Source organism: Symphalangus syndactylus, chromosome Y (genome assembly GCF_028878055.3).
Source record: "Symphalangus syndactylus isolate Jambi chromosome Y, NHGRI_mSymSyn1-v2.1_pri, whole genome shotgun sequence".
Lineage (NCBI taxonomy): Eukaryota > Metazoa > Chordata > Mammalia > Primates > Hylobatidae > Symphalangus > Symphalangus syndactylus.
The window spans coordinates 10011663-10024978 of record NC_072448.2 but is presented as its reverse complement, the minus strand read 5'-3'; the positions used below and the strand labels follow the sequence as shown (position 1 = coordinate 10024978).

The following is a 13316-nucleotide window of genomic DNA, read 5'->3' as shown; positions in this document are numbered from 1 at the left end:
AGTTAATAATAAAAATTAATTCCCCCCTTTTCAGAAAAAAACTTACTATTTGAAATGCATTTGTGTGAAGCATCCTAGAAACGGAAAATTTAATTTAAAAAATTATACTAAATTATCTTTAAAAAGGGTACAAGACATGTTTATTATATATAACTTACAAAGATTTAAACCTTTTATATTGTATTTTATTTTCTGTATCCTTTTAGCTGGACACAGCATAGGCAGAAATTATGTCATAGTACATGGGGACACAACTGGTATTGTTTATATCTCATGTATCTGGTACGAGTAAAATCAGGTAAAGGTTGTATATCTAAAAACATTTCTAAACGTTAAGATGCAATATGAATTAATGACTTCAGAAGTTATGAAAAGAATGAATAAACTAAGAATTAAGAAATAAGGTAAAATGAAAGATTTTTGTATCTTCTTTTCTAGAGCCAAGTTTTAGGGAAAAAAATCAAAAAGGGGGAGTAGAGAATAAAGGATGTTTTGCTACCAACCTTTTCTTCTTCTTTTTTTTTTTTTGGAGACGGAGTCTTGCTGTGTCACCCAGGCTGGAGTACAGTGGCATGATTTCAGCTCACTGCAACCTCTGCCTCCCAGGTTCAAGCGATCCTCTGGCCTCAGCCTCCTGAATAGCTGGGATTACAGGCACCCGCCAATACACCCAGCTAATTTTTGTATTTTTAGTAGAGATGGGGTTTCACCATGTTGGCCAGGCTGGTCTTGAACTCCTGACCTGAGGTGATACACCCACCTCGGACACCCAAACTGCTGGGATTATAGGCATGAGCCACCATGTCTGACCATACTACCAATCTTGAGAGAAATAATTTCTCCAGTTTGAACAGAAAAACATATTCAGGACATGTGGAAAATGTGAAATAAAAAATAACTTCTAAAGAATACACTGGTATAACTCAAATGCTAGGTTTGATATGATGAAAAACTAAATTTTAAAACCTTTGGTAAATATATTTCTGAATGAATTTACTACAATATTATATTTTCCTATCTTTTTATTATTTAGTTTTAAAAAGTCAGTTCATGGAGTGACATCGGCAAGATTGTGGACTAAAGCACTCCAAAACCTTGTTTCTGTTAAAAGAAAAAACTTCACTGCAATTCTGAAAATCAGTCAAAAGTATACAGCTATCAAGAAAATGCCCAGTTCAAGAAAAAGCCATATTCAAAGGGAATAGACAATTTTGTGTTATTTCACTCATCCTTGCCCACTCAGTTCCTACCAACATACAGTTTGCGGAACCAGCGATCTGATCACCAGTTTTGTATGGACTGGAGGAATCAAGAGGGCTGGATTTACAACATTCTAAATGTGTCTGCAGGCTTCCTGTGGGATTAGTCTCTGTATACTCAACCTGAAGGGCACCGGGCAAACAGTGGCTTAAAACTCCGACTAGGAGAAGCCATAGGAAGACAATTTTAAAGTCTCCAAGGAAAATACAAACCTGTAGACTACTGAGGCAAACTACTGAATGAAGAATGCAACACAACAGGTAAGGCAGCAAAAATAAGCAGAGGTGAGGCTCATTGAGGCAGTGGGAAATTTTTACAGCAACCATCATGGAATGGAATAACAAGAACCATGTGAAATATATGGGTAAAAAGGACTCATGGAAAGTCTCAAGAAAGACAAATACCTAGAAAAGGTTAAAGCAAGCTTTAAGCCTGCAAGCTGAGCTGATTAATAAAGGCATTCCTCTGTACCAAGCCAGTTCACAAAGACGGGAATATAAGTGCTTTTTCAAATGCTCAAAATGACTCAGCAGGCCAGTCACGGTGGCTCATGTCTGTCGTCCCAGCACTTTGGGAGGCTGAGGCGGGTGGATCCCCTGAGGTCAGAAGTTCAAGACGTGTCTGGTCAACATGGTGAAACCCCTGGCTAAATATACAAAAATTAGCTGGCATGGTAGTGGGTGCCTGTAAACTCAGCTACTCGGGAGGCTGAAGCAGGAGAATCGCTTAAACCTGGGAGACAGAAGTTGCAGCGAGCCGAGATCATGCCATTACACTCCAGCTTGGGCAACAAGAGCGAAATCTGGTCTTAAAATAATAATAATATAAGAATACAAAAAATTAACTGGGCGTAGTGGTGGGAGCCTGTAATGCCAGCTACTTGGGAGGCTGAGACAGAAGAATTGCTTGAACCCAGGAGGCAGAGGTTGCAGTGAGCAGAGATGGTGCCACTGCACTCCAGGCTGGGTGAGAGCAAGGCTCTGTCTCAAAAAAAAAAAAAAAAAAAAAAAGATGACACAACATACAAAAAGTAGACAAGATAAAATAAATCTCCAGAAACTGTCCTTGGAGAAACACAGCCAGACTCACTTGACAAACACTTTAAAATATCAGCGCAGTGTCTCATGCCTTTAATCACAGCACTTTGGGAGGCCGAGGCTGGCGGATCGCCTGAGATCAGGACTTCAAGACCAGCCTGGCCAACATGCTGAAACCCCATCTCTACTAAAAATACAAAAACTAGCTGGGCATGGTGGTGCATGTCTGTAATCCCAGCTACTTGGGGCCAGGGAGAGCTGAGGCAAGAGAATCACTTGAACGAGGGAGGTAGAGGTTGCAGTCAGCCAAGATGGCACCACTGCCCTCCAGCCTGGGAGACAGAGCAAGACTGTGTCTCAAAAATATATAAAATAAAATAAAAAGATTTAAGAAAAAGTAAAATATGCCTAATGAACTAATGAAAATGAGGCTAAAGAAAATTAGAAAAATGATCTACAAATAAAATGAACATGTCAACAGAGAGAAAAATAATACAGAACCAGGGCTGGGCATGGTGGCTTAATCCTATCATCCCAGCACTTTGGGAGGCCAAGGTGGGCAGATCACCTGAGGTCAGGAGTTTGAGACCAGCCTGACACCACGGTGAAACCTCTTTTCTACTAAAAATACATAAATTAGCCGGGTATTGTGGTGAGCACCTGTTAACCCCAGCAGCTATGGAGGCTGAGGCATAGGACGGGAGGCAGAGGTTGCAGTGAGCCGAGATCATGTCGCTACACTCCAGCTTGGGCGACAGAGCAAGACTCTGTCTCAAAAACAAAAACAAACAAACAAAAAAGAACTACAAAAAGGATAACAAAATGAACCCAAAGATAGCAGAAGAATAGAAACGTAACAGATTAGCAAACAGAGTAGAAAAACAACAAAACCAAAATTTGGTTCTTGAAAAAATAAAGAAATTGCCAAACCTCTAGCCAGTTTGACTAAGGAAAAGAAGACTCAAATAACTAATAGCAGAAACAAAAGAGAAGACATTACTATGTATATTATAGAAATAAAAAACCATCTGAGAGTACTAAGAACCACTGCATCCTAAAAAACTGGATAACCTAGATAGGAGGACAACTTTATAGAAATACACAATCTACCCAAGACGCAAGCATGAAGAAATGGAAAATCTGAATAGGCCCATAACGAATCAGACAGAATCAGCAATCAAAAATACACTCATAAAGAAAAGCCCAAACAAAACCCAATCACTTCACTGGAGAATTCTACCAAACACTTAAAGAATTAACACCAATCATCCTCACACTCTTCCAAAAAACAGAGGAGGAAAGAACATATCCAAACTCATCTGTGAAGACAGCATTACCCTGAAATCAAAACAAGACAAAGAAACTACAAAAAAAAAAAAACCCTACACACTAATCTCTCTTATAAATACTGATGCAAAATTCTGCAATGCTATACTAGCAACAAAATTTAAAACATATGAAAAAGATTATGTACGTGACCAAGTTATTTTTTTCCTGGAATGAAAGACACTTCAGCATACAAGTATCAATCAATATGACACATAATCTTAAGAGAATGAAAGGAAAAACAATCACATGATCATCACCATCAATGCCGAAAAAGCTTTGACAAAATTTACCACCACAATGATAAAAACACTAGACAAATGAGGAATAGAAATAACGGACATTAACATAATAAAGACTTTATGCAAAAAGCTCTTGGCTAACATCATATTCTATGATGAAAGACTGAAAGCTGTTTATCTAAGATCAGGAACAATCAAGAATGCCTCCTTTCGCTATTTCTATTAAATATACTAATTAAGTCCTCCTACCTACAGAAATAACACAAGAAAAAGCAGTAACAGGATTTACCCAATTTGAACCAATGGGAAAGAAAAAAGTAAATTATCTCTGTTCACAAAAATTTTATACTGTTTAAAGGAATTCTGTGTCATTTTATCTTTTTGGATTCTGCGAGTTTATGTGTGTGTGTGTGTGTGTGAGCACACGCACATGTGCATATGCAGTATACTTGCCAAAGCCATGTTCTATTTTCTTTTTCTATTGCTAGTTAAGTTTTTTTCATACGCTAAATATTAATTAAATTTAGTATGATCAAACTGACTTTGACATATGAAATAGCCACTACAGTAATATTAAAGATACTGACACATTAAAGTGAAAATATACAAAACTGGGTGACTTTTCCATAGCCTTGACTGCTAGTGCAGTGGTTTCGGCTGTTTTTTTCTTTTTTGGCTTTTTGATGTATAATTAGATTTTGTTTTCTTCTACCCTGCTTCCTTGAGAAAAATTGTAATTCTGGAGAGTATAAAGCAGATCTAACTTCCCTCTGAGGTACAATTACAAAGATTACTTACATGATCCAAGATTTAGCTGTTGAACACTGAACCATCTTCTCCTAAGAAAATTAGGCATTACAAGAAATGCCTAATGGTATGTCATGAAAGCAAAATGGTACAATTTTTAAATCTCACTGAGTTTATACAGTCTGTAAATATATATAAGTATTCTGCTGTTTTAAAAAATATATACACACAGTACAAACAAAGAACAGTCCATGGTTATTTGCAGTAATTAGAGTCTCTAAAGTAGCTGTGAACAATTAATTAGCAAATACTGACTTCTCCTCACAGAAACAATGCTATGCTCCAAGAAGCATATTCAACCAATCAATACATAATAAGCCCTGTTCAGGCATGAGTTATATGATTATTGACCATGAGTTCAAGGTTATACATATTAAATACTAGGTCTTTAAACAGAAACCCACAAAAAACAAGATTATGTATTGACTTGATCATTAAAGACAGGTTCACATCACTAATGGTCTGTGGCAAATGCAAACAAAAAAATTAATCTTGAAAATAACAAACCAACACACTTTTGGTGATCGAGGATCTGAAGAACGAGCAAATAATTCATCTTCAGACAACTGAGCATTTGAGGAAATTAATTCACATGGACGTGTACCATTGTAGATATGAAACTTGCAATGAGGATTTAAGGCCATGGCGAGAAGTTCTAGAAGTGGAAACCAATCTTGGGACAACTTGGCCACACAAAGCTCCACTAGGCGATGAGTATTGTTAATAATACATCTCTGTTACATGGATAGGATATAATACAGTTTATAATAAGAACACATTGCAATTTCTAACACATTTAATTTTTATTAATAATCTCCATTTTTCTGCACTGGTCATCTTAATTCTGCTTAATTTCACTAATATCATGATCAAAGTAATACACTGGTAAAGATAAATTAATACTTATTTCGTAAATTTGCACTTAATTTCAAAAGCTATTTGAGAAACGTAATAAATAAAGTAGGTACCACAGTTTGTCTATTTCTGCTTTATGTCCACAGGACACACAAATTGTCACTTTTCTCTCTGGAATTTGTACTTTAGAGGAAACATTTAAAGTTTTGTTATCAACATCTCAACTCAAAAGTCATATTTTCAAAATTTCAATTTCTACACCTACAAAAAAGTTACAAGTCAATTCAGAGCTGCTAGCATATGCATGCCATGGTCATTTGTGGAAAATGTCTAACTTGTATTTTTTTGGTTGAAGTCATCAAAAAGTATATATTTGATTTATAACTTTTGGTTAACTGAATTTTCTAAAAAAGAACCAGAGGCCTGAAGTATGTACAGTAATTCAGTAAAGATACTTTATTTTTTGTCATTTTTTAAATCTATGAAATATGAAGGCATCTTATAATAGAATCAAGATACTTGGCAGACTGCAATATATACCTAGGTACTAGACTTGCAGTATTACCTGAGATTACTTGCGTTTCCTTTTACCTGCCACTGGAAGATACTACTAATCTGAGAATGTATTAAAGTCTATTTGACTTTTTTGGTGTCAAAACTCTAAGTCTGAACTTGTATCACAAAATTGTGTGAGTACTGGTTTCTGGTCTAAATTTCCAAGACAGGGTCTTCTGTCTCTACCAATCTTCTTTCTTTCATTGTCTACACATTACATAACTGACTTTAGAACTATTATACTCTGGAAAATAGTTTCTTTGCTTTACATTTGTGCATAGTGAGTTTCTTTACCATTTACATTTGCACTGAAATTATATCCTTTGTTATCCCAGCTACACTAAGAGTCTGCTTAAATATTTTTTATCTCAAGTGGTACAAAATAGTAGTGCCTCTTCCAATCAATACTATCATGCATTTGATGAAATACACTGTATTGTGTGTAAGGTTACAAGGTCGTTGAAATTTCAGGGGACAGGCTAAACCAAGGTTTACTAAATCAAAACCACAAGCTCATTCTTAAAGATTATGCTAACCTTCAATTACACAGTATATTGTCAGCAGAGTTGATATGTTACACACAGAAGTATTTTTCAAAAACAAATCCACAGGAATCACCATGTAAATCTGAGTCCCAGATATGAAATATAAGACTCACATGAATTTCAAACTTCCAGCCACTCACGGCCTCATCCGTAAGAATTTTAGTGAAAGATACTGTTAGTCCATCTCGAAAAAAACGTTGGCATGCTTCACTTTTAACATCAAGGCCTAAAAAAAGACCCAAAGAATGTTAAAAAAAATTTATTTGGCCAATTATGATTAAACATAGTAAATTGCTAGAAACTATTATGGTCTCCAATTCACAAATAGTGTTGTGGCTTTTGAAATGAGACATGACATTATAAGACGTTAAAAAGGTGAAAAAACATGGGATTTCAGAAAAAGGAATGAAATATAATATTCAGTAAATTTTAGAAACAGTTGTATAAACTACATCAAGTAATGTAACTAATTGAAACAGTTTGAAAATATGACATCAGACTTAAAGAATGTTCACTAGTAGACAGGGAATTGAACCATTTCACAGCATTTTAATTACTGAAATACAGTAAAAAAAACCTGAAAATTTAAAAAATCTGATTTTCCCGGTAAATTGCCCATTTATCATCAAATTTAAGAGGTGAATCCTAAGTTTCTTTTTTCTTTTTACCTTTACCTGACTTAAGAATTAAGCAAGATCCATGTGCCTCTATCAAAGAAGAAAACTTCCAACTGTTTTCTTTTGAAACAGAGTCTTGCTCTATTTTCCAGACTGGAGTACAGTGGCACTATCTTGGCTCACTGAAATCTCCACTTCCCAGGTTTAAAAAAATTCTCCTGCTTCAGCCTCCAAGTAGCTGGGATTATAGGCATGCACCACCACACCTGGCTACTTTTGGTAGTTTTAGCACAGACAGGGTTTTGCCATATTGGCCAGGTTGGTCTCAAACACCTGACCTCAGGTGATCTTCCCGCCTCGGCATCCCACAGTGCTGGGATTACAGGGATTACCGGATCACTGCACCCAGCCAGAAAAGCTGTAACTCTTAAAGCAACTCAGAACATATTAAATATGTACAAGGAGATATTTTGTATATTTTGATTTGAATTATATACATACTACTCTATCATTTAAACTAGTTTAATCTTACAGTATCTTACAGTAATCATGATCTCAGAAAAAAATAACACAGGAAAAGTCCCTGCAAATGACATACATCCACTGAGTATCAATGCTATGAAATGAAATACCATTTCCAGTTTTTGTTCATTTTGTAGTGTTAGACCCTAGAACATACCTAGTACAGAAGTCCTTGACATTTGCTCAATTAATGAATAAATATGCAATTAACAAAAGAAATTTAAATGAGAAATATTTTCAATCTGGTAAAATATTTCAGAGGTTACTAGATCACATATTGGTAAGATCAATAAAACAACCTAACAGTCGTTAAATGACTGTAGGATAGTTATTAGTTAAATGAAATTATCAACACCACCACAGAGTCAGACTCAGCAACAGAAACACTTTACAGGATACCAAAGGAATTAAAAATTTGTCTAACGACACTGACAGTTAAGTTCCTCTTGAAATGACACAAAAATTAAATACTTCTGACCTTTCTTACAGCTCTAAGTCATTAAAAAAATACACAGTAGGCCGGGCGCGGTGGCTCACGCTTCTAATCCCAGCACTTTGGAAGGCCGAGGCGGGCGGATCACGAGGTCAGGAGATTGAGACCACGGTGAAGCCCCGTCTCTACTAAAAATACAAAAAATTAGCCGGGCACGCTGGCGGGCGCCTGTAGTCCCAGCTACTCAGAGAGGCTGGGGCAGGAGAATGGCGTGAACCCGGGAGGCGGAGCTTGCAGTGAGCCGAGATTGCACCACTGCACCCCAGCCTGGGCGACAGAGCAAGACTCCGTCTCAAGAAAAAAAATAATAATAATAAAAATACACAGTATTCGCCAGGGGCGCTGGCTTACACCTGTAATCCCAGCACTTTGGGAGGCCGAGGCGGGCAGATGATGAGGTCAGGAGATAAATACCATCCTGTCTAACACTGTGAAACCCCATCTCTGCTAAAAATACAAAAAATTAGCCAGGCATGGTGGCGGGCACCTGTAGTCCCAGCTACCGGATGGCATGAACCAGTAGGTGGAGCTTGCAGTGAGCCAAGATCGCCCCACTGCACTCCAGCCTAGGGGACAGAGCAAGACTCTGTCTCAAAAAAAATAAAATAAAATAAAATAAAAATAAAAAAACACAAAATATTACAAAAATGGCTCATCCACGAATTTTATTGCACCTACTATTACAACAAAATCATCTAAAATGCTTCATTCAAACTCAAAGCTTGTACTTGTGGCTGAGAGTAAAAATACCAAATCTTCATACGTTTTCTTTTTTTTTTTTTTAATTAAGGCTTCATCTTTTAAGACTATTTTCTTTTTGAGAAAAACCCTTCAACTCTGTGTTAAGAAGAAAAAAAAGCTAAATATGTAAGCTAGACAGTTTATTAACATACACGCTCAATATTAGTGAAATAGTGATTTCCACGTAAAAAAAAAAAAAAAAAAAAGATGGGGCTGGCTGGGTGTGGTGGCTCATTCCTGTAATCCCAGCTACTTGGGGGGCTGAGGCTACAGAATCACTTGAACCTAGGAGTTGGAGGTTGCAGTGAGCTGATATCACACCACTGACTCCAGCCTGGGTGACAAAGCAAGACTGTATCTCAAAAAAAAATAAATAAAATAAATAAAAATAATTGGCAAAATTATTTACAAATTAACATATTTCTCAATCACAAATTAACACATTTCTCAATCATGTGACTTGAGTGTAAAAAGGTCACCAAATATATATGATGTCATACAATAAACCCTTCATGAAGCACTTTGTAAATTGTAAAATATGCTTTAATGCACATTACTTTATATAGCAGACTTTAGAACTATCATATTCTGGAAAATATTTTCTAACTTCTGGATAACAATCTTTTTAAAAATTTAAAAAATATATATTCTCACCTTAGATATATGGTTATACACATAAAATTACACATAATACTTACATGGCTCCAGGTATCCCTAAAGGCTATCTAAAGATTTCTATGAACCTTTAGGGAAGTATGTATATTTGTTTGTGTGTATGTATATATGTAATAAGTATATATAATATGCATGTATATATGTAAAATAATCCTTACCAGGAAGGTTTGTGACATATTATAAACTAGGAATAAACAGTACCTTTATAACAGAGGGATGAAAAGCCTTTAAGAACAAGGTGAAAGTATATATAGGAGCACGTATTATAGAAAATGTACGTCCACACTCACCTTTTACACTAAGATCAATAGCAGCTTCTAAAAGTACTTCTAATTCCCCTTTTGGCAAAACAGGAACCACCCATCGAGGCCTAAGGATTATAATAAAACAAAAAGAGGCTTTAACTGGTTTCATAGTAATGAAACACTATAAATACGTTACCTACTGTAGTTACTATGAAAAAGTGAGAAATTCTGACAATATTATATTCACCATATAGACTTTTAAAAAGAAGTAGGCAAATTATCTACAATGGAAAATTAAGAGACACCTATTGTGTCTACATATGAAATTTTTTTAGGCACTGTCAAATGAGATACAGCAATGGCAGGAATTCTGTTAATAGCTTCCACGGAATAATAAAACTAACCTATTCAATTATCAATTAAATGTATACCTTTTATTAGTAGGAAGATGCTCTTTGGGTGCTCATATTTATTAGTAAAAGGACACAGTGTGGTAAGTGTTTTGTTTTACTCCTCTTCACAAAGACAAAAGAAATTAGGAGATCTTAACAAGACATTTATCTCACCTTTTCCTAAAGAGCATGTCTCAGGTGTGGGCCTCTCAACCTACTGTCATACGTACATTCCCATATCAAAAGGCAATACAGAAAGCCACTATGCCATTAAGTACACTCCTACATTAAAAAGTGATGCAAAGGGCACCACACTCACCTGGTACATTCCTTACTTTTATAAAAAGTTCAGCTTTCTGCAACTATGTCTACTGACTAACCCACTACTCCCCCGAAACAACTTTCTTTCATCTGTCCATTAATCCCTGTACTAAGAAACACCAAAATTCCCAAATATCTCTTTTCATTTTTAAAAATATGCCTCAATACATATAATCTATTAAAGGTAAACTGATTCTATCCTTTTTATTGCTTTTATATATACAAAAAAAAATCTTTTATTTCTGCCACTAAGGATTTACTAACAGTTTCAGTTGTCTAGTCCTTATAACAGAAATCAGCAACCGCTAAACAAAACAGAGAAAGAAGCAACACAACCTTCTGCAATAAGGTCCCTTCTGCAGCAAATGGGCATTCCACAACTGAGAAAAGTTCTCCAGAACTCTGGTATAAAGTTCTTATCAAAGAGAAATGTTTGTAAACATTCAAAACAAAATATCTACCTATTTGTCTAGGCTAGAATCACAGGAAGGGTTCATAAAGCATCATTAATCTGAAACTGTATTCATATTGTCATTACCTTCCAATATTTAAAATCCATAAGAAATGCCTACATTAAGTACAATGAGCTGCAAAGTGTTCAGCTAGGACTAAAATGTTCAGGCTATTAAAATAGTAAGACTTGAGACACTACAATCTACTCTTTTCTTTTTCTCATTTACTACTAGTTGCAATGCTGGTAGTAAGTGGTTTTGCTTTTCTAGTTTACTGCATCCATTAATAAAACAAATCCAAACATATGCACCTGTTGATCATGTCATCCAGCTTTGCCAGCTCAGTATGTGGAAATGCAGGATCTTCATCTTCATGCTGTGGTGGGGCATCACCTTGCCCTTGTTCCTCTGGGGAAGGAGTTGCTACGGAATTCTCATTGGAAGAATCAGGTGATGAGGTCTTAATTAAAAATTAAATATTCCAAATCTAAACCACAGATTAAGGAAAAATATCTATTTTTAAGTGTCCATATATATGCCCAAATATTTAATAAAACTATGGTCACAATGTTTATCTTTTTAAAATTTAATTTGGTTAACACAGAAGTATTTTCCCTCATGACTAAGAATCTTTTTTGGGGTGGGGGACGAAGTCTCACTCTGTCTCACCTGGGCTGGAGTGCAGTGGCGCAATCTCGGCTCACTGTAACCTCTGCCTCCTGGGTTCAAGCGATTCTCCTGCCTCAGCCTCCTGAGTAGCTGTGATTACAGGCACCCACCACCACGCCTGGCTAATTTTTTGTATTTTTAGTAGAGACAGGGTTTCACCATATTGGTCAGGCTGGTCTGGAACTCCTGACCTCAGGTGATCCACCCACATTGGCTTCCCAAAGTGCTGGGATTACAGGCGTGTGCCACCGCACCCAGCCAATTAAGAATCTTAAAAATCAACTAATGGCGGCTGGGTGTGGTGGCTCACACCTGTAATTTCAGCTCTTTGGGAGGCCGAGGCAGGCGGATCATGAGGTCAGGAGATGAAGACCATCCTGGCTAACATGGTGAAACCCCGTCTCTACTAAAATTACAAAAACAAAAACAAAAACGGGTATGGCGGCGGGTGCCTGCAGTCCCAACTACTTTGGAGACTGTGGCAGTAGAATGGCGTGAACCCGGGAGGCGGAGCTTGCAGTAAGCGGAGATGGCGCCACTGACTCCAGCCTGGGAGACAGAGTGAGACTCTGTCTCAAAAAAAAAAAAAAAAAAAAAAAAAAAAATTCATGGCTACACATTACTGCATGAGTTGACCAAGTAAAAATTAGAGGATATGTTTTTGTCATGTTTACTGTTAATAAACACACTCAAAATAAACCTTATGAATTATCTCCTTAAGGATAGGATACTTAAGTAAAATGATTAAATAAACAAGATACTTCCTTTTAAGGCTATATTCCCAAATTACATTATGAAAGATAGCACTAATCTTCACCCTCACATGCACCTTTGTGTTTACAGTGTCTTCATCAATTTAGCTTCTAATAATTTAGTTTGACTATATACTACACAAATTCTGTACAAACCTGCTTTTTCAACTTATTTTTATATATTATAGATTAATTATAGATTCACAACCTGTTCCAAAAAAACTCTACATTCCTTAATAATAACCAATAGTTTAGACACAAAAATTCCTAACTAGGGATTACAGGTTCCTATTGCTGTTATTTTTCTTCTTCCTCAGTTTCCCTTGAGAGAGACAAGAAAAGGCAATGAAGCTGGATTCCTCAAAACATCAAGAATTAACACCTCATAATTAAAGAGATTAAAATATTTAACATAAGCAACATGTAAATTTCTTCCTTACAAATACCAATTATGTTTCAGGAAGATTAAATTGAAAAGCATGTCTAGAAGAGGACTGTATAGAACTGACCTCATTTCTTAAATGTTTAATAGAACTTGCCTATGTTTCCTTTATTGCAAGATTTTAAAACTGTAATTTTAGTTTCTGTACTCAGAACCACGATACTGGTGGTTCTAAGTCTGTACTGAGAAACTGAAATTATAGTTATTTATTTCTTTTTCAGTCTTTCAGTCACCCAACTGTCCTTCAACAGGCAAATGGACAAACTAGTACATTTATGCAATAAAATACTACTCAGCAATTGACAGGAAAAAACTTTTGTTGTATGGAACAACATGGAAGAATACTAAATGCATAATGCCAAATCTCA

At 36.1% G+C, this 13316-nt stretch overlaps 1 protein-coding gene across 9 annotated transcripts in view; it reads right to left on the bottom strand.

Annotated features, from left to right (window-relative positions):
• The window catches only part of USP9Y (ubiquitin specific peptidase 9 Y-linked), a 215213-nt gene that overhangs the window by 145528 nt on the left and 56369 nt on the right, over positions 1-13316 (bottom strand). For 8 of the 9 annotated variants that reach the window (XR_010119796.1, XM_063635447.1, XM_063635446.1 and 5 more), the window contains 4 exons: positions 11397-11545; positions 9966-10045; positions 6741-6853; positions 5188-5406 (listed from right to left, as the gene is read on the bottom strand). Coding sequence is in view for 8 of the 9 variants with exons in the window: in XM_063635447.1 (XP_063491517.1) it covers positions 5188-5406; positions 6741-6853; positions 9966-10045; positions 11397-11545 (561 nt within the window). In the remaining variant the exon portion in view is untranslated. The remainder of the gene's footprint in view (positions 1-5187; positions 5407-6740; positions 6854-9965; positions 10046-11396; positions 11546-13316) is intronic. The other variant, XM_063635449.1, reaches the window with a different exon arrangement.